Source organism: Eurosta solidaginis, chromosome 4 (assembly GCF_040869045.1).
Source record: "Eurosta solidaginis isolate ZX-2024a chromosome 4, ASM4086904v1, whole genome shotgun sequence".
Lineage (NCBI taxonomy): Eukaryota > Metazoa > Arthropoda > Insecta > Diptera > Tephritidae > Eurosta > Eurosta solidaginis.
Window position 1 is genome coordinate 105,215,813 of NC_090322.1, and position 22,042 is coordinate 105,237,854.

The window sequence follows — 22,042 nt, forward strand, 5'->3', positions numbered from 1 at the left end:
TGAAATTAACTTCGTTCAGAAAAAATGGAATTGAAATAGACCCATTTAGTAAATTTTCCATAAATAATACACCAAGCATTTCCCTTCGACTAGCAAGAGTTGGAAGATTGATGAGCTTTAACCGGTTAGTATAAGGTGGAAAATTAAATAAAAAGTCCCAAAATTGTTTTTGTATTGATTCGAGCCTGTCTGCATGAACTTGAAAACGAGGGGTCCAGATAATCGAGACGTATTTCAATATTGACATAACTAATGTTGTAAAATAGCTTTAGCAACATAAGGGTCGTTAGTTTTTTGACTACCGTTTAACAAAAGCAAAAGCACTCTTGGCTTTATTGACTGCAGAATTAATATGAAGGTTGAAACTAAGTTTGAAATCCATCATGACTTCGAAGTCAACAAAATTATTTAAAACCTCTAGACTATAGTTGTTAATTGTATATGAAGCTGGTCGCAAATTTTTTCGAGAAAAACACATAAATTTACATTTTTTTAATATTGAGCGGCATATAATTTACGTTCCACCAAGTAACTAAATTGTTTAAATCCGTTTGAAGTAAATAACGTTCCTCAAACGACGATAGGACTTCAAAATTTAAATATCGTCAGCATACATCAAGAGTTTTGAAAATTCTACTGTATTAGCAGTATCGTTTATGAAGAGCAAGAACAGGGGATTCAAGGGGTTGTGTAGCGCAATATATAGCTTCTCCAACCCAATTGTCAACCTCACCTTCGAGCGGCGAATCCCGTTTCACTAACAGACGAGGCTCTGGTGACCCCAAGCTCCTCATGGAACTTGAGGGTGGGGAGGGAGGGATGGCCTGAAGGTTTAATGTGGCCATATAAATCGTTCCCGAGATGGTCGGGCCAGCACCTCAATGGTGCTGTGTTACCGGAGCGTATCGGATCTGTATCCGACAAAGGACCATCACATCGATAACACTCCCCAAAGCCTTCGGGGAGTAACTAATCGCTACAACAACAACAACAACAAGAGCAAGAACAGAATTGGACCAAGATGGCTACCCTACCGAATGCCAGAGAAAACGTCTATGGTGACGGAAGCTTGTAAACAAGTAGAGAATAGCATACTTTGTCAAATGCTTTGCTGAAATCCGTGTAAATTACATCAGTGTGAAGATTTTGTCTGAAACCTTTAGAAACGTGTGTTATGAACTCCAGTAAATTGGTGATGGTAGTGTAAGACTATTTCAAGGGCTTTAAATATTCTTTTTTGGGTAATTTGATTGGAAAAATTTGCTAATAAGTTACCAATATCATGATCGTTGTTAGAAATATTATTTTGGTATTTCATAGATGAAGGAAACCCTTTTACTCGACGTTTAGAATTTACGAAACTATAGAATGCCTTTGGATTATGGGTTATGTTCCTTTTAGTTTTGCGGATGTAAGATTTGTAGCACGTTTTATTCAATTCAAAATACCAATGGCGTAGAATTGAGCTCTGTAAATAATAGGAATGTAAACCCGTCTTATACAACTTGAAGTATCGGGATGTTTTCTATTTTAAGGTTTTTAAATCTTTAGTGGACCACGCTTGCGTTGGTTTCGGTTACGCTTAGGTACATGTTTTTCAAAAGACAGCAAATTTTATTATAAAATTAAAGCAGTTTTGCTCAACGTCGGCGCTGTATTTTGGCCACCCTACTTAAGATAAATCATGATATCACTATTTGTAGTTAGCCCTCGCAAAATCAAGCGATAACTAGAGTAATATGGTTCAGTTTCATATTTATGAACATTACTTATAAACTCTTAAGAGATTTCAAGGGAAGGATGGTAAGCGTCTTCAGGCAAAATAAGGGAATCACACCGACTAATAGATTATCTCGAGATCAGCGTGAGCAGTTTGAGATCACTGTCTTTTGACACTTCACAAACAAAAGCATACAGCTGTGTTAGAGAAATTAAAATAAGTTAAATAAAAGAAGTGTACACAAGCAAATTGGAAGATCATTAAAACAGAGCCAATCAACTGTAACAACAAATATGAAAACTGACTCGGCAACTATAAAACGTAACAAAATGTATTTAAATTACGAATAATAGAATTAATTGTACGCAAAGCCAAAATTTTAATTGAATTTACCTACCCATACATCTATACTGGGTTTCCGGTCATAAAGGGATAGAAGGTAACGAAAAGACCGGTAAGTTTGTAAAGGAGGGTGCAACACTCATTGAATCGAGGACAGTCGTCCTAATCCATTTGGGAGAAATCAAAAGGAGACAGGAATTACATATGACCCATCAAGCAGGAGAGGCGTGAATAGAAGCGCAAGCTGCAAAACTTCTAAGTTCATATGCAAATCCTACGATATTAGACTCACAAAGTGGCTCATATCTTTGAAGAGAGAAGACTTAAGGCTCACGATGGGCATACTAAATGGACACTTCTGGCGTCACATATTTATAAGTGAGGCCTCGTCAGTAACAGCAGATGTAGGAAGTGCGAGCTGCAGGAGAAAACGTTTAAGCACGTTCTTTGTATCCTGCGCTCGCTGGGTCAACGCTGCAGCTATTAGAGGCGGCAGAATTGCCCGATATCGAGGCAGCAATTAAGCTAGGCCCCAGAAAACTTCTAGTATTTGCCAAGAGGACAGAGTTATTCTATAAGTCCTGGCACCTGATTTGGGTTCTTCAGTTTGGTCGTCAATTAAATTCTGGTAACACTATGGACACCTTCAGTATATGTGATGTTTTTATTGACCAGCCAGTTAATCAATAAAGCATACTTTATTTGTCTTTTAATATTTATTATTTTTGATAAAAAAAAAAAAGAAAATCAAAATTCAAATATTACACAATAATAATATAAAAATCGGCCACCGTGGTGTGATGGTAGCGTTCTCCGCCTACCACACCGTATGCTCTGGGTTCGAACCCCGGGCAAAGCAACATCAAAATTTTAGTTATAAGGTTTTTAAATTAGAAGAAAATTTTTCTAAGCGGGGTCGCCCCTCGGCAGTGTTGTTTGGCAAGCGCTCCGGGTGTATTTCTGCCATGAAAAGCTCTCAGTGAAAACTCATCTGCCTTGCAGATGCCGTTCGGAGTCGGCATAAAACATGTAGGTCCCATCCGGCCAATTTGTAGGGAAAATCAAGAGGAGCACGACGCAAATTGGAAGAGAAGCTCGGCCTTAGATCCCTTCGGAGGTTATCGCACCTTACATTTATTTATTTTTTTTTTTTTTAATATAAAAATCATGAATCATGAAAAACCTAACTTATATATCTTAAGCATAACAATTTTTTCATTCGAATGCCTTTGATTATTGCATTGATTATTTCAAAGTAATGTAAATAAAACACTTTTTTTTACTTGTTTTTTTTTTATTAGATAGGACATTTCTCCAGATAAACCACTAAAGTTGCGGATGTAGTCAATTTGGCAAATCCGATTTATTTGAATAAACCCACAGCAAATCCTTGACTTAGCGGCCAAAACCCGCTTAATAAATAAACGCATATAGGCAAATTCACAAAACCGTTATACTTCCGTTCTCCGGACGTTACTCTGGAGAGGAGAACTTTTAAACTTCTAGCTCCATGCAACAAACTTGCAATAGAACGAAGAAACTCAATTGAATTATATTTTTTATCAATATGGGGATAAAGGACATGGTCTTGGGATAAGCAGGAATATGTTTAAGCGTTTCAACCTTTAAAAAAAAGGAGTTTTGATCCCTTAGTCTAGATTTTGACTATGCATTCAAATGTCTGATTATACAGGAGCCGAATCGGAACATTTGATCAGGGATCAATAACGATACAAAAGAAAAATGCTTGACTACTAAGATCAACAACTATGCTATGCTTCACTGTCAGTCAAAGTGCATTCAACAAAGTGTGATGGAGTTTGACAGTTCTCTCTTTACGAACAATACTATAATGCCAATTTGAAAATAATTTTAACCCATTTGAAAACAAATTGTTTAATTTTACAAACATTTTAACAAGATTGAAGAAACTTTGCATATCCTCTAATTTTAAAATTTTGTAGTGATATTTACTTGAGATAATGAGTACTGATGAAGCACTGCTACAATTACAACAACAGTACTGAGGGGGTCGCACTTCTATAGAAAGTTTCATTACCACAATTTGAAGAAGAACCTAAGTTAACCCAAACTCTATGTTTTGTTATATGGTGTAAAGTATATCAACCGTTCCACTTAAAAAGCTTCATCGCTTCGATTTGAATGAAATTTGGTGAAATTGCTGTGCTATATAGTAGTGTTAATTTCACTTAAGTTAAGAAAAAAAACTAGTAAAAGCGCGCATAAAAAAATGTATACATTTATCTGTACCTCTATGTTAAAAAAAAATGTATCAAAGAAATTTTCGGGCAGCATAACAAGATTGGTATCATTTTAAAGGAAAAATATCAAGCTTTTATTTAAAAATAGAAATAAAAATACATAAAATGTTCTAACTTGAAGAAAAATAAAAAATAAAAATTATAAAATTTATGGGTGAATTTTAGCTGGAACTCTATATGTTTAATATAAAAATGTATCAAAGAAATTTTCGCGTGCAAAAATAAAATAGGTATCATTTTAAAGGAAAAATATCAAGCTTTTATTTAAAAATAAAAATTATTTTAATAAAATTTTTCTAAAAATTTTTTTTATATTTATATTCGAAAAGAATGGAAAAAATACTTTAGAAACCGTTTTATTCATTTCTTCTTAGAAAGCCAATTACAAGACTTATGATTTATAGAAAAAAGGCTTCCACAAAAAAATTGAGAATTTAGACGCTTATATCTCCGTAACCATCCAAAATTTAGGAGCGAACTTAAGTGAAATTAACACTACTATATAGCACAGCAATTTCACCAAATTTCATTCAAATGGAAGGGATAAAGCTTTTTCAGTGGAACGGTTGATATACTTTACCCCATATTTATATCTAAGTGTAATTCAAATGTGGTAATACATATGTAAGGGTCCACACCAAAGCGAATAATTTTTATATGAAATTCCGTCCTACATATATGATATGATGAGCATTATATTGATAGCACTGCTAGCAGTATACTGTTTGATAAAACAAATCCTCACAAGAAGACATTTTTCGAAGCACTATGATGATATGTGACAGTTACACTCAGCCGTTTGATCACATGAAACGGATCTACATCAAAATCAGACCTTCATCCTCATCCGTACAGAATCGGTAACCTCTTTTGTCAACTTACGCCCGGATAACGCACATATCAGAGCCAAATATTCTCGTATATTAGGAGACAAAAATTGCGAAAAGCCTCTTATCCGAACAACCGTTCTTAAGATATATGTATGTCCTATATATTTGACCGATCTGCGACAGTATATGCAGTATACGTAATCATTTGATGAAATATGAGGCTTCTAGCTGTGGGGGCAGAAATTACGAAAAAGCCTCTTACCTGAATAATCGGTTGTATGGGATATATGCTATATACATTTGCTGATCGCAACGATTTTTTCAGATAATAGTATATGTCATATACGTAATCATTCGGTAAAATTGTAAGATTATGTGTAGCTGCTTAAATTGGGCAGAAACCAAAACCACAAATGCCTCTGATCTGAACAATCGGTTGTATGTTATTATGTATGTCTATTTTTTCAGGCACCAGTACATTCCATATAGCATCTGGCGAAATTTGAGGGAGATTTAACGCAAAAAAAACTCATTTTCTGAAAAATCGGTTGTATGGGGCATATATTCTATAGCGGTCCGATCCATACATATATACAAGGCAGCAGAGAGATACTCACAAACGCATGTCATCATCAGCCGAAGTAGTACTCACATATACACTCGCTATGGCAAGAAATCAAGCATGAAGTTCACGAAATTACTAGACCTTGGGAGAAATAGGTGAACGAGGAAACCGAAAGTATAAAAACAGTGCAAGCTGAGGAATTACTAAGCAGTTTGATTTAAACACGCAATTAGTTGTGAAGTAAGAGTTATTGTGAAGTAGTCTAATAAAGCCCATTTTGCATTATTGAATATTGGAGTTATTAATTCAACAGTTTAGCGATTGGAACGTTAGCAGCAGGTTTGGAATAAGCGGAATTTCACTAAATATACAACCGTAACCAAACTACTTTGCCAACCTAATCACTTCGGTATACTTGTTGCTGGGTCTATCTCTCCTCCTTTAAAGACTTAAAATTTTGAGATTCCTGGCAAACTTAATATACTGTTATATTTTCAAGAAAGGTATATTTAATAAATGAGTATGTGGTACACCACAACGGTATAGTTCCATTTGTTTACAACGTTTGACACAATAGTCCTTTATAATATTATTATCATATACAACTGTCAGTCTCACACTTTGTTGAATACATTTTGCATACAGTGTATGTGAAAACATACAAATTCTGTAACAAAAAAATTAACTCCGACCTAACATATTCTCTTAATCTGATTTTTCTTAAAAGCAAATGAGAAAAATCAGACATAATTTTAAAAATATACTATTTTTAACATTTTTGTTTGAAATTAAGCGTAGAATCCGAATATGTCATACAAAATATTGTCCTGCTCCATATACATACATACAAACTTTGAATACGTATCTATCATCTTTCATTGCATACTTCGTGAGAGCCTTACACTTCAATAGCCTTGTTCCAGTTGATAATGTAGCCGCTAAGGGAAAATGTTTCCACATGTACTACATGAATATTTCCCCTTTCTGTTCCAACATATAGCCATTTGCTTCCGACTGGCAGATGTATACATGTTATCCTTGAATGAAAATATTTGTAATAAAATAATATATGTATAAGTATCTATCCCCTTATTAATAATAAAATATACAAGTTTATAAAGCTTTTTAAAATGACGTTTTCATACAAATTTCCATTATAAAAACTTTATAAACCAGTTTTATTATTTATGAAAAAGACATGTATAAAACTATGTGGTAAAACTAAATTTATAAGCAGCTAACCTCTCTCTTTGAAATTTTAGACTCTGAACCACTTGTGGTGTTTTCTGTCGTATACTCCACAAGTGAACTGTATCATCTGCAGTAACTGTTACGAGGGCACCTTCATTGATTAGGAATTCGGCTAGTATAACCGCGCACTCCGACTCGCCTTCATGTTTCGCGTGGGCATCTACACCAGGTCGTCCAAGTCTTTAAAACAAATGTTTAACATATGTAACCTTTTTTCATGTATGTGTATATATATTACTAATCTGCTCACATTCTAATAAACCCGGATTTATCTCCTATTGCTAAAAGTCTCTGTACGGGATCAAATGCAAATGCGGTTGGCGAATAAGGAAACCCGTGTCGAAATGTCTGAAAATAAAAATATGAATAACATTAATTTACTTTTTAAGAGAGAAATGGTTCAAAAGAAATCAATAGGAACTTCAACAACTACCGCAACTGGATAAGGTTCATAGCATATACTCGCGGTATTTGTATTTATTATAAATATTATTTTATTATTAACATTTTCATCCTTGCACAGCAATTTAGAAAATTATTTAAAAGTAACAGTCACGTATGGTAAAATTTAAAGTTCTTACATATAATATAAAGAAAAAAAAAATAAAAGAGAAAAATAGGGATCTTAAAATTCCAATAAAGTAAAAAAAAGAAAGTACAATGTTTTTATAAACAATAATATTGTGACGAATATTAGTGACACTAAGTGATACTCACATCACTAGTCCGATGCTAAGTAAATAAAGCCACAACAACAATAAAAGGCAGTCACTTGTATCTACATAAACGAATCAATCATTATGCCTACACATATGTACGTACACGTAGCGGAGAGATGAACAAACACATGCATACATCTTATCTGAGATGTTCCCAAAAGTAGGCAATCATCTGTAGAAGTATCACTCACATATACACGCGCATATGAGAAGCTATAACTTGCATCTGTAGTTATGTTATAGCTGGTAGCAAATTCTAGAAATAGAAGCGCCTAGAAATATGTCAACGAGGAAACCAAAAAAGTATAAAAGCAGCAGCAGCTGAGGCACGACGAATTCAGTTTGATTTAAGCACGCTATCTGTTGAGCAGCAGAAGTGTTATTGTTGTGAAGTACTTTAATAAAGGCCATTTTGCATTATTGTATAGTGGAGTTATTTATTCAACAGTTTAGTGATTCGAACGTTAGCAGAAGGTTGCAAATAAGCGGAATTGCACTAAATTCGTTACAATTGGTGTCAGAAGAGGAATTGTTGGATAAATTCCAGAGTGGCAGAGCACAATAAGGACATGGCGAAGTTAAGTGAATTAAGGATCCAGCAACTGAGAAAGGAGTTGGAGAACCGTGGATTGAATACAATCGGCAATAAGATCGAATTCAGGCACGGCTACGACAGGTATTCGAGTTGGAAGGCATTAATGTAGACGAGTATGTCTTTTATCCTTATGTGGAAGAGCCAGCGACTAAAATGGAAGAGAAGATAGAGACTCCGAATCAATTGGCAAGTGTTAACACTAACGCGATACTAGCAGTGTTGAACCAAATGTCGTCACAAATGTCATCACAATTGGAATCCCAGGACAACCGTATAACGTCCAAGATTGAAGCAAAAGAAACGCGTATTTCAGAAACTCAACTGGAAGAACAAAACATATATGACATCTCAGTTGGCTGAACAGTTGAAAGCACAAGAGGCTCGCATGTCCTCGCAGCAGGAGGCGCAGGAGATAAGGGTATCATCGAAGCTGGAGGCACAAGATACAAAAATTGTACAACTCGAGGACAAAATCGATGCCGAGATTGAAAAATTGAGAGTTTGTATACAGGAGCTGCAACTAAATCGCCCAGCTGTTTCAGCAAGCAATCCGAAGGTAAAAACTCCATCTTTTGACGGCTCTGTTCATTTCCCGGTATTTAAGCTGCAATCTTAGAAGACGTCAGCAGTGAACAACTGGAATGCGGAAGATAAAGTTGCTGCACTGTTCGTGGCATTGAAAGGGCCTGCAGCGGAAATCTTACAGACTATTCCAGAGTACGAACGGAACAGTTATGAAGCAATGATGGACGCTGTCGAGAGACGCTACGGAAGCGAGCATAGGAAACAGATATATCAAATTGAGTTGCAAAATCGCTACCAAAAAGCGAATGAAACTTTGCAGGAGTTTGCGTTGGATGTCGAAAGACTGGCCCATCTAGCAAATGCGGACGCACCCGTGGAATACACCGAGAGGGTAAAAATCCAGAGCTTCATAAATGGGACACGAGATGTGGAAAAGAAACGAGCTACATATGCGAATCCAAAACTAATATTTGCTGAAACGATATCGCATATACTGACTCAGGAAACAGCCTCACTTTTGAGTAAGCAAGCGGACAAAGCTCATCGCGTGGAAGTGGAAAGGCCAGACTGGAAGCACTGAAGGGGTTACTACAGAAAAATGCCGGAGTTATGAAGTGTTTAAAGTGCGGTAACCCAAGTCACATTGCACGTCATTGCAGCACCGGTCCTGGTAGTTCCAACTTGGGTGGCCGTAAACGCAAAGCGGGACGAGATGAGCAACAGCGTGCCAGATGTAAAAATCGAGAGCTAGCTCCAGCTGTTGAATGTCCTGTGATATCTGTATCGCAAATTGGAAGAAAATCGAGAAGTCTTAACGTCAGAGGAAATGTGGATGGCAAAGAACGTGTACTGAATGTCGATACGGGCGCATCTCATTCCTTGATCCGATCTGATTTGGTCAACAGGAGAGTAAAGCCATTACCTGGAGCAAGATTGAGTACGATTACTGGCGAGTATAACCAAGTCCAGGGAGAAGTGGTATGTGAAGTCTTAATTGGGGAGGTCATGGTTCTACACAAGTTCGTTGTGGCAGAGATCGTTGATGAAGTCATATTGGGAGTGGTTTTCTAAGTTGACTATGACATCAGGATCGATATGCAGAGAAGGATTATGCAGTATAAAAACAAGGGTGTGCCACTTAATTTCAGTTTTGAGCAAGGGTTCAGCAGTAAACGAGTGTTGGTGGAGAAGACTCAAAAAGGCCACGAAAGTCAAAGGTAAAGGTTGATGGATCGAATGGGCCAAATAAAGCGAAATTAAAAGTATCTGCGAGAGAAACACTGGCATTGACAAAACCAAATGGACGCACAAAAACCAAGGAAAGAATTTCCCAGAATGAATGCGAGGGTAGTTTCAATCCAGGGTGCACTACTGTTGTGAAACGTCGGAACGATACTGATTACGCGAAGCCAATCCGTCAAGCGCAAGCTCTACGAAGTAATTCATTGGCCAAACAACAGAGTGTGAGGGAACGGTCCAGGATAATGAGTAGTAGGATGAAACACAGGTACGACAAGAACAATAATTGGGAAGGTTTCTTGGAGGGAGATTTGGTACTGCTATACAACCCTCACTGGCGGAAAGGTGTTCCATCCAAATTTTGGTGCAGTTGGGAAGGCCCGTGCAGAGTTGTAAAGAGGATCAGTGATGTCATCTACCGCATACAAACAATTGGGAAATCACGAAATAGAAGAGTGGTTCATTTGGAGAAGCTAGCAGGGTTTAGATGGAGGGATTTGTCTGATCGGGACCAACAGTTTAGTGATTCGAACGTTAGCAGAAGGTTGCAAATTAGCGGAATTTCAGTAAATTCGTTACAATATGAAAATGCATATACAATAAAGTTGAAGTTATTGATTATCAATTATTATAAAAACTCGTAGCCTCATTTCTAAAATGCAGTGCATTAGTAAGAAGCCATAATCTAACTGGGAGGGAGTTCCAAAGAAGAACCGAGTTTATAAAAAACTGACGTTCGGTTGTGAGAGTTCTGTGTTTCGTGAAAACAAGCAATGCAGTTCTGGAAGATTTCAGAAACTGAAGCCTTTAATATAAATAGTTTGGTTCCTTTGTATGAATGACTTTGTGTAACTGTAAACAATAGTGTTCTCGACTTTTAACAAGTTTTCTAAAGAAATGTTTAACTACTTTTCAGCATACGCAGATACATGGTCCAGACGTTTTAGCCCAAATACATATCTCGCACTGTTGTTATAAATAATATATATAAGCTGATTTTTACATACATAGTCACAAATAGCATAAATCTCACAGCCATACAGTAGCGTAGGTATTAAGTACGCTTTTGGAAGAAGAAATCTAATGCATAAAGGAGTGAAATACTGTGATAGCCACAGTGTACGAATCATTGAATTCAATAGTCTTCGTTAACCAAAACGATATTTTAGAATGGAGGACGAGCGGTTTTAAGTTGAAAGATGTTAAAGTTATATGCTCAGTCCAAACTGTTGGTTTCCGGCCTTATGATATAAGAGCTCATTATGGACCGCGTAACTTCAGTTTTGAGACTAGATCGTTTGTCCACTACGTTAGGTTAGTAGAACACCCGGTCATTTGTTCGACTATCTTGGGAAAGCTTTTGCTTCACCACTTTGTGCCTACGTATGTATTCACATTTGTAACAGGAGCCGTAACGTGTAGGTGACATTTAAACTTGGTTCATAGGCTATACACTCAAAGAAAAATCGTTCTAAAACAAACGAAAGAAGTTCAAAAGTAATAACATTCGTTGAAAAAGTCTGTTAAGTACGTTTTTTCTTATCTCGTGACTGATGTTCTTGTTTTAAGAAAAGTTTTTCCAAGCACACAGTTCGTATTTTATTGATGAACCATCTGTGCTCATATCAAGCACTATTTGTGCTTGATTTAATATTTTTCGATTCTATGCTTCGAGAACGATTTTTGGTCGATTTAACAGTTTTCGTTCTCAATTCAAGAGCCGTTGATCATTGGTGGGTGTGGGATGTAAATTTTTTTAATATGTACCCCTTTTTTTAGTAATAATAATTTTTTTTTTTTTTTTTTTCATTAATAAAAAACATCAATAAAAAAATTACTATTAAAATCCAAAAGTTTAAGAAAGAACTCATAATATGCATTTTTTAATATATTTCCTTTGATTAAGAAATTCTTATTTGATGATGTAATCTGCCGCCGTGGTGTGATGGTAGCGTGCTCCGCCTATCACACCGAAGATCCTAGGTTCACGCGCCGGGTAAAGCAACATCAAAATTTGAGAGACAAGGTTTTTCAATTAGAAGAAAATTTTTCTAAACGGGTTCGCCCCTCGGCAGTGTTTAGCAAGCACTCCGAGTGTATTTCTGCCACGCAAATTGGAAGAGAAGCTCGGTCTAAGATCTCTTCGGAGGTTATCGCGCCTTACATTTTTTATTTTATAATTTGCATATATACTGAAAACATTTCATAACAAGTTTGAGAATTACCTGTATATGAGAATGAAAAATCGAATTGAACGAAAAATAAAGGTTAAAAAATAGAAGATAAAAAAATTGTTTTAAAAAATTTCAGAGTTTCACGGTGACCGAACTCACGCCAAGCGATCGCAAAGATCATAACCGCTGGGCCACTACGACTCCTTGATAGCCTGTGCCAAATGGTGTATTTAACATTGTAGTGCACACGAATTACACCGTTTCTTTTTTCTTTAACTTACGTTATTTATCAATTTAACACTAGAATTAAAGGATATACAACGAGAAACAACGTTTGACAACCTTTAAACAGTTTTAATAACTATCTCAAAAATTGTCGCTCTGATGCAAACAACTGATGAGTTATCTACTTAAATTTGTTGAACAAAACGACTTACGTATTTTAAGCATGCTAACCTTTAGCCCGGTAAGCAAATTAAAAAAAAAACGCAATATGTAGGCTACACGAGAACGGAGACGTCGAGTAACCAAAACAAATGCGTTAAACAAATTCCTACACGTTATTTATCAATTTAACTCTAGAATTAAAGGATATACAACGAGAAACAACGTTTGACAACTTTTAAACAGTTTTAATAACTATCTCAAAAATTGTCGCTCTGATGCAAACAACTGATGAGGTATCTACTTAAATTTGTTGAACAAAACGACTTACGTATTTTAAGCATGCTAACCTTTAGCCCGGTAAGCAAATTAAAAAAAAAACGCAATATGTAGGCTACACGAGAACGGAGACGTCGAGTAACCAAAACAAATGCTTAATTTAAGAACATTAATCTCATTAATAGAACATTTTTCATATTTTAAGACCAGCCTAAATTGTGTCAATTCAAGTACAGGATTGTTGTTTTAAGAACTGGTCGTTCGTTTTTCAAGAACAAAAAAGTAAGAACATGAAAAGCTCGAATTGAGTCCGCTAGTGCTGGATTTTAGAACGGCGTTTTTCTCTGAGTGTAATCAATGTGATTCACTCCAAAGGAGTACTTGGGGATAGGGCGCCCAAATACTTGGGTATTGAACGATCAACTGTGAAAATCTAATTTAACATTTCAGACGCTATTTTATAAATAAAAAAAAAAACGCTATTTTATAGTTTCGCAAATAAACAACAGATGTTTATGAGGTGAGAATCATTTCAAAAGAGTATTTAAACCCCTGGAACCTACTTAAAGATTTTGGATCACTGAATTTGCTTATTCCTTTAGCCAATCGGGATATAGAATTTTTTAAAAAATCACCACCGTTTTCGGGTACCTTGGTTTTTTTAACAACTTGAGGACAATTTGAAAACATGTTCGACCTGGGGCATTTTATTTGAATTTATTGTTCTTTATTAATTTTTTTTTTTTAATTATGCAAAGTGAGCATTTAAATTTATAATATAACTTTTCTTTTAGTGTTTTGTTATAATAACTTGGTGAATTTGGTGATGCAAAACCCTTGTTAAGCTGGCATTGAAAGCGCCTTTTTAAACTGTTTTATTTAGCTTGAGTTGATAGGCCGGCCGGCCGGCACGAATTTTGTAATTAAAATTTAAGTAATTTCCCGATAAGGTACAAGCTTGAAACTTGGAATACGGTTCAGAACCCAATGACAATGCAATAATAAGAAAAAACTCCGCTAGGTGGCGCAGGTGTCGAGATATTCAAAAATATCGTATTTGTGGTCCGATTTCGCCCATATTTGGAACAAATATTACATACAGTCCGGTAGAAGTGACATCAAAATACTTTGGAGTTCGAGGAGGGACAACTTTAAAGTCTTTGGAAGGATTATGTATTTAGGGCTTAGATTGTAACAAATTGTCAGGAAAGAGTCCTTGTAATAATGAGTCACTAAATGAACTAAATAGAATGATAAATAATATGCAATTAAAAAAAAGACTAAAGACTTGAAAATAAAATAATTTAAAAAAATTTAAGTTAAACGGTTTTACTGAAAAAAATACGTACATTAAGTAATAATAATACTAAACGCTAGAAAATAATTAGGTAGGTCCTAGGTACTAGTCATCACACTCCTCATCAATCAAGGGCGTTGATCAGAAAATTAAATAAAAGCATTGGGCGCGTGAAATACATAAAAATGTGAGCTGATTAAGGTTCAGTTGGTCTTACTTGTGACTATCAATAGAAATTTGAAGCGTCCAACGCTTTTATTTAATTTTCTGAACAACGCTCTATTACTTAATGTAAGTATCGTTTTCAATAAAACCGTTTAACTTAATTTTTTTTTTTTTTTATTATTTTATTTTAAGGTAATTTTTGAACAGTTAGAAAGAGTTAAATTTCGCAATTTATTCTTATAACTGGCAGTGATGCGCATCCGTTGATACCCCTTTCCACCATAACAGACCAATTTTCGACATGAACAATAAACAGCCTAGAGAGTCTTAAATCAGTAGAAAATATAGTAACGCCGCCGCCGCCGCGCCGATATCGGCGGCGTATATCTCTACTTCCTATTTCATTGATAGCAGTGATTTTAGCCGATTTAACTTGGTTGAATGTTTCCCAAGTACCATACTTACTCCAACGGGAATAAGCCTTATTGCGAACATTGATTAAATGTTTAAGGTTTGCAGTGACCCATCGTTTACTGAGCCGTTTAACTACTTTCGTTTTTGTTGGAACGTAGTAGTTAAAAAGCCAGCTTATTTAATCTTGCAAAGTAAGTTTGATCTTCGACCGATATGAAACTTCAGATGGGGCTCCGATCCACCGACTTTACCGCAGCTGAGATCGAAATATAGTTTGGAATAAAAATCGAGCGATTTTGTTCAGAATCAACCCCGACATACGTCATGCATGCCCTGAATGCCCTGCGTACGTGACTCCAACTATATTTTCAATTGTAACGCCGAACATATCGCCTTTAATAGCAGAATCCCTATGGTCCCACCCTGTTGAAAGTACTTGTTTCCTTGGACTTTATGACAATGTGTGTGTGACCTCACCTATTGAATGGAGGCTAAGTACTGTGAACACAATAAGAACAACCAATCCTGAGGGCGTTTCCCCATCCCCGCCACCTCCATTTGCCGCTATTAAGGTTTCGCTCACGGGGTTGCCCCGGTAGTCCATTGTTACCTCGCCCTTATTCTAAATCCTCAGGGTGATGAAGTAAAAGCAGTAGCTTATGACATCACTAGAGGCCTCGAGACCAGGGAGCTATTCATCGCTAATGACTAATAACGTACCGAAGATCATTTCTGGCCTCAGTAACCTTAACTTGCTTCCAATGCTTGGTGAGCAAGTTCATCATTAGTACCGGGCCTATTGTAGCATTCACTCATTAAGTTATTCATTCATTTGTACAAACATATATTTTGACCCGTTTTGGAATGTCTTAAAATGCATTGACTCTTACATACATATTAATACATTTGTACATACATATATTTTGGCTCGCTTTGGTACGGCCTGAGATTCATTGAAATATTAATTCATTTGTACACACATATCGTTTCACACGACACGGTAACTATGCCGTGCGCCGTCTAGTAACTTGAACCTTATTATGTTAAGCTGCAAGTATGCCCCGACGTGTATCGTACGTACGGATGTTTGTCGTACGAAACACGTTTGACCGAATCCTCAGGCCCGTAGGAATCAATGTGTGCGTCTGTGTACATGTACATAACATATTTGTGTGTGTATTGTTTAAAGCAAAGCACTGTTGCCATTGACCAGTTTGCATGCATGCTTGTGGAAACATAACCTTTTTCCATTTTAATTTTTGATGTTGTAAAATGCTGAAATTAAAATTAAATAGGTATAAATAGATAACATATTTATAATCTGCACTTTTACATAATTATTTCGAATTATTTTCACAATTTTTCAAACTTTAATTAGGAGTTTTTGCATAAAAACTGCAAACGGAGAAAAATTAGCGCACAAAACTTTACTAGGCAACTCTGTCTAGTGAGAGAGCGATCAGCTGACACGAACTTACGGAAAAAATCAAAATTGTTTTGATTTCTACGTTCCGGGCTACGTACGTACGGGCGTCGCACGTCGGTGAGTTTTCGTTTACATTGCACATTCATAAGATAGGACGCGTCAGCTGACACGTTTTTTGGACGTACGTTCGTGGGTAACTACAGCTTTACTGTTTAAAGCTAACCAAATGCTCGCCACAAGCCTTTACCTGCATACAAATTATTCAGACGATTTATTTATGCTTGCGTCGTATTTCCCACAGCCAATTTTATTTATGCTTAGAATGCAGTTCACAGGGAACTGAAAGTATATGTATGTACATATGTAATACACTTAGTTTGTAAGTATTAGGGTAAGTAGTTATTTAAGCTTATAGAAGAGAATTCAATGTTTGATTACAATTCTAACAACACGCCATCTAAACTTTATTTATTATATAGCGATCCTGCCATCTTTAGCAGGACGCCACAGTTTATTTATTATACTATGTCACAGACAGCTAAGAATAATTCGGTGAATCTAGCATTCACTGCATAATTGCCAATCTTCTCTGCATACTCAAAAAATATATGAAAACTCCAAATAAAAGGTTCGAAATGTTCGTAAAATTTTTTTGAGTTTTCGAATCTTGTCGAAAAAAATGGGAAAAAAATATTTTTTAGCCTTTTAAAGCTTTGTACCTAAATTCGTACAGTGGCCATATATGGGTAATAATTTCTTAAACCGGTTTAAAAATTAATATGTTTTAGGAATTTTTTGCTTTTTGTGGCTTCTATTTTGACACTTATTACCATTTATTGCTTTGATTCTGTGCCATAATTGTATAATTTAGAGTGCAGTTTCGATAAACTGTTGTATTTTATATTTGAGATATACTAGACTTGGAGTGGACAATACCTCGAAGTCTATGCTATGGGCTTCTTTTGAGGTAATATCCGCATCGTGATGAAGCATCTAAATGCATCCCGAAATCATAAGGCAGCTATATTGAGCATTTGCACCATCAAAATCCTCTTCTCCTTCAGTAGTAAAATTGATTACTTCCGGATCTATAGCCAATCCATATTCCAAACTGTTATAGCCGTCTATCAAACCCTGGAAGTTGTTGCTAGATTTATTTTCAAACTTGAAATATGAGGCCAAATTTAGTTCACATGTGGCCGTTGTACAAATTTTGGAACAGTCATGTTTTGAATAATGCAAATGATTATATTTTCTTCCTATGGTACTGTAATTTGATGATTACTAATTTGTTCAATAAAATATATATTTTGCAAAAGTGCTTAAAATATTTGTGTTTGATTAATTACAATTCAAAAGTAAAACCCACCCTAACGTGCGTTTTTTAAGAAAATTCGCCAATTAAGTATGCTAAGATCAAAATCGATATTTTAATATTTTTATAGAATATTTAATCATTACCCTTATACTTCCACTGGCACCAACACTTTATATTTCAATGCACAATGATTAGGTGTTCACAAATTGGCACAGTGAACACAAATTAGTTAAATAAGTTCCTTGCTTAAAATGTATGTAAATATGCGGTTGATCTTAAAAAAATGTAATAGCCGCGTGTGTCTTATGATAGATTCAAATACAGCTACCAAATAAAACAAACGCCAGCTACAACATTTTATCATGCTATTCTTGCTCATTTTATAAATACGAATATTTACATATAGTATGAGGCTAACAGATCACCTATAAAGCAAACTAGAAAATTGAATGATTGTTAGAGAGCATATTTTGACAAAAGGCTTTGCTCAAAGAATTTGAAAAATTTAAGGATTAAAGTCACCCAAATGTGTTCAAGCTAAACAGTTTTCACCCTTGCATTCTTCAGTACTTCTTAATATATAAACTAAGAACACTTTTACAAATGTACTAATCTACAATAAACCCACAATAGTTTATCAACGCGTTCATATGTGTATGTCCTATCCCTAGATACGAAATTATTAACTCAAATTTTCACGTTTCTCATTTATTTAATGCTCGAATTTAGAAAGGACATCCTGCTATTCACGATCTCCAATTTGTTCATCATTACTGATTACCGAAAGTAAAAATGTATATGAAAAATTTAGTTATCTAATTACCGATTAGGAGTTAAGTACAAAAATTAAGATAATCTTGTTCTATGTGAAGTTGGTATAAAAAGACTGGAGTATAGTGGGGCAATGTCTCGATTTACAGAAATATTTTTATTTACACAAACATGTAAGGATTTTAAAATATGAAATTTATTAGTACTGTACTCTTTTTTGTGAGCACGTAGCTGACAGGTCCGGATTAACCCTCAACGGGGCCCTAGGCATCCATCAATTTGGGGGCCCTTTTTTTCACGTCCGAACCCTTCTTTTTTCGAAAAAAAATACAAACTTGTATCTTTCATAAAAATTTTATTGTCACAATGTAATAATATCAATAAACTACTATCTATATCTTAAACATGTCGTTTTCTACATTTGTTTGTTTACATTGCAAATTTATCAATTATATCATTAATATCGATTTTGTTCAATAAATCTGACTCGGTGCAAAGTATACCTAACATATCGAGTCGCTCTTGTCCCGTTGTAGCTCTTTCAGTAGCTTTGATTCTATTTAATTGCAAGAAGGATCGTTCGGCAATTTGTGACCATTAATGTCGAAAAAATCCGAAGAGCCATTTCTGTGCTAGGAAATACATCGGCTAATTGATCTTCCATTAGAATTTTATGCAAATGACTATGCGTTCTTTGTGCAGCAGTGTATCTGGAGTTCACATAACTTTGGAATTGTTTCATGTCAATAAAAAATTCTTCCAAATCTCTAGAATAAAAACGAACTAAGTTGAATAAAAGTTGATGAGAAATGCAAATCTCTCTGAAACTTCCATATGCACTTTCGCACGTCGTTTGATTTCACTGTGAAGATTGTCGATGATTTCGAGGAAACCTTTTGTCCGCGAGGCAAAAATTCTACTTCTGGACTCCTGGAGCATTTCCGCCATTAGGTTGGTTTTTTCTACGACGAGTACGTTTTACGATTTCTATATAACCCACACCAGGTAAAAATTGTTTTGTTCTTTCCTCGAAATCATTGAACTCTTTACGGAATGAAGCTAAACTCTCTTCTAACAATCCGTACAAAAAAACATACGTTTGCAAATCTGCTTTTTCACTTTGCAATGACTTACTCACTGAACGCATAGCAGTCAAAATAGAGTTCGATAAAATCAACATGAAACCAAATTCGATTTTTTTCATTTTATTCGCGATACATCGCCTCATAACGAGTACATATCAGTATTTTGTGATTCATCATCAGCAATGATTCCTAGAGCCTCTAATGTGATATCAATTGAATCGTAAACTGCATTTGTCGCATTCGAAAGTGCTTCCCAGCGTGTAGTTGACAATCTCTTCAAAGTTTTCTCATTGTTTATTTTATTTTTTAATACGCCCCAACGATATGTGGAAGCGGAAAAAAATGATATAATGTCTGCATAATGGCGAAAAAATCAACTGCATAAAAACAGCACTTCACAGCATACTCTCCCAACCAAATTATGCGAACGCCCGGAGCAGGGAACATAGATTGCATTCTCATTCAAACTCAATATTCTTGCTAGCACACCTTTATACTTCCAGGACATGTTTAATGCGTTCTCATATTATTGTCCTCTACAATTTTTAATATCTAAACCACAGTCTTCAGTAAGAAACTTTAAAGTTTGATTCGCTAGACTTTCACCAGTATGACGTTCCAACTGAAGAAAAGTTATAAACCTTTTTTATTATTCAATATACTCTCCTTTCACTTCGATACACTTCTTTGCACGCTCATAGAATTTGTCAAATGAGTCGGAAATATACTTTTTAGGAACCTTGTCTAGTTCGTCGCTCGTCGCCTTTTGTATGCAGTCAATTGAGTTTTTTTTAATTGAGTAAAATTTTTTTTTCAGTTCTGATTATATTTTTCTTTCACTCTCTAGAATTTTATGTTTGCAAGAAAATTTTAGAAGTCTTTTTCATTTTTCGAGGGCCCCCTAAAATCGAGGGCCCCAGGCAACTGCCTATTCTGCCTACCTGTTAATTGGGCCCTGGTAGCCGAATATACATGCCAACCTAATATAAACATACGCAAGTCATTTTCTGTCAAAAATGTCTCATGCACATACAACTTGTATGAGAGCAACCCAAATTGAATTTGCTGCGTGAAAACCTAACTCCATTTGCAATTTTTGTTCTTCGTGACGTTTAGATTTGACATTTGCACACATGCTTTACATTGTCGCAACGCATGCTTATTTGGGTTCGGGCAAAAAACGCAGGTTGTTTGCGTGCGCTAAAAAAGCGCAGTGCGGTTTTATTATGTTGGCTTGATAACCCCGGTTTATCCAAACTGCCGCATTTGTCTTTCGTCTATTTAAACAAAGTTGGCAGTTGTGTTTTTGTTTTTGGAGCCACTATAATAGCTAGCTTTATTGATAAATTGTTTAATATTGTTAAATTTATAGGCATCATAAGGTCAAGCTACAATATTTATTTCGGTTTTTTTCACCCACTCTATCAAAAAACGAGTTGCACTCTGCTTTTTTTCTTCTTTTGATGTTTCTTGATTAGTTGTTGGGTAATACAAGGCGGGTATCCATTAATTTCAAATGCACACACACTAAGAGGTGTGTAAAATGGTGAACCATTGGTCTGAAAACTGTTAACTGGGAGTAGTTGTGGCTTTAATCAATTGGGATGAAACGGTCATTCGATGCTGGCCATCACCATAGTATTTTAATTTTAAATCGAGGAAAGGTTGCTCTTTATTTGCTTCACATTCATTTGTGAACTGGATTGAACTATTTTTTGAATTAAATAGGTCCAACATTTCCTTAATTTTGTCCTTATCAGTAATCGAAACACAATCATCCTCACAGCGACAGTTAAACCTGTTCTTCTATGGTAAAGCGGGGCATCCACATTGAAAGAAATGAAAAATTGTATACAAAAAAAGTATGAAGAAATAAATACAAGGCTAACTTCCAAAGAGATTTTAGGCCGAGCTTCTCTCCCAATTTTCGTGGTGCTCCTTCTTAATTTTTCCTACAAATTGGCGGGGCGGGACCTACATGTTTTACACCGATTCCGAACGCCATCTGCAAGACAGATGAGTTTTCACTGAGAAACTTTTCATGGCAGAAATACTCTGGCAGAAATGAATGCCGAGGCGCGACCCCGCTTATAAAAGCTTTCTTCTAATTGAAAAAACTTGTCTCTAAAATTTTGATGTTTCTTTGCCCGGGGTGTGAACCCAGGATCCTCGGTGTGGTAGGCGGAGCACGCCACACCACGGCGGCCAATACAAGAAATGCTCAAGAAAAATGTCGTTTGTTAAGTAGTATCAACCTTTAAAGAAACCCCATACGCTTTGAGTTACCTTTTTCTAAAGATTTTTTTAGCAAACGCCCACAGGGGAGCCCTGGTTTCGCCAAGAAATATACATATGCTTGTCTCAATATTTCTTAAGCAAGAACACAGTCGTTAACACCAGGGAAAAATAGTGACTATATTTATTATTATGTTTAACTTAGTGCGTTTTTAAGAGTATGTTAATTTTAGCAAAATTTCTTCTAATGCATTGACGCCACTTCATGAAATGTCAAAATTACTTGACTGCTATTATTTTTCACACAATTAATGTAAACGAAACTTTTCTTGAGCGTTTTCTTATGATGTGAATTGGAAAAAACTTATTACTAATGCATAAAACTGTTAAGCCAATAGAGCACAGGTGGCTGATCTAATTATGTAT

General features: G+C 35.6%; 1 protein-coding gene across 14 annotated transcripts in view; it reads right to left on the bottom strand.

Annotated features, from left to right (window-relative positions):
- The window catches only part of Tomosyn (syntaxin-binding protein tomosyn), an 835,312-nt gene that overhangs the window by 658,766 nt on the left and 154,504 nt on the right, over positions 1–22,042 (bottom strand). For 13 of the 14 annotated variants that reach the window (XM_067782366.1, XM_067782362.1, XM_067782363.1 and 10 more), the window contains 3 exons: positions 7,241–7,338; positions 6,982–7,170; positions 6,642–6,776 (listed from right to left, as the gene is read on the bottom strand). In XM_067782366.1, the coding sequence (XP_067638467.1) occupies positions 6,642–6,776; positions 6,982–7,170; positions 7,241–7,338 (422 nt within the window). Of the gene's footprint in view, positions 1–6,641; positions 6,777–6,981; positions 7,171–7,240; positions 7,339–16,259; positions 16,365–22,042 lie in introns of those variants that run through there. The other variant, XM_067782361.1, reaches the window with a different exon arrangement.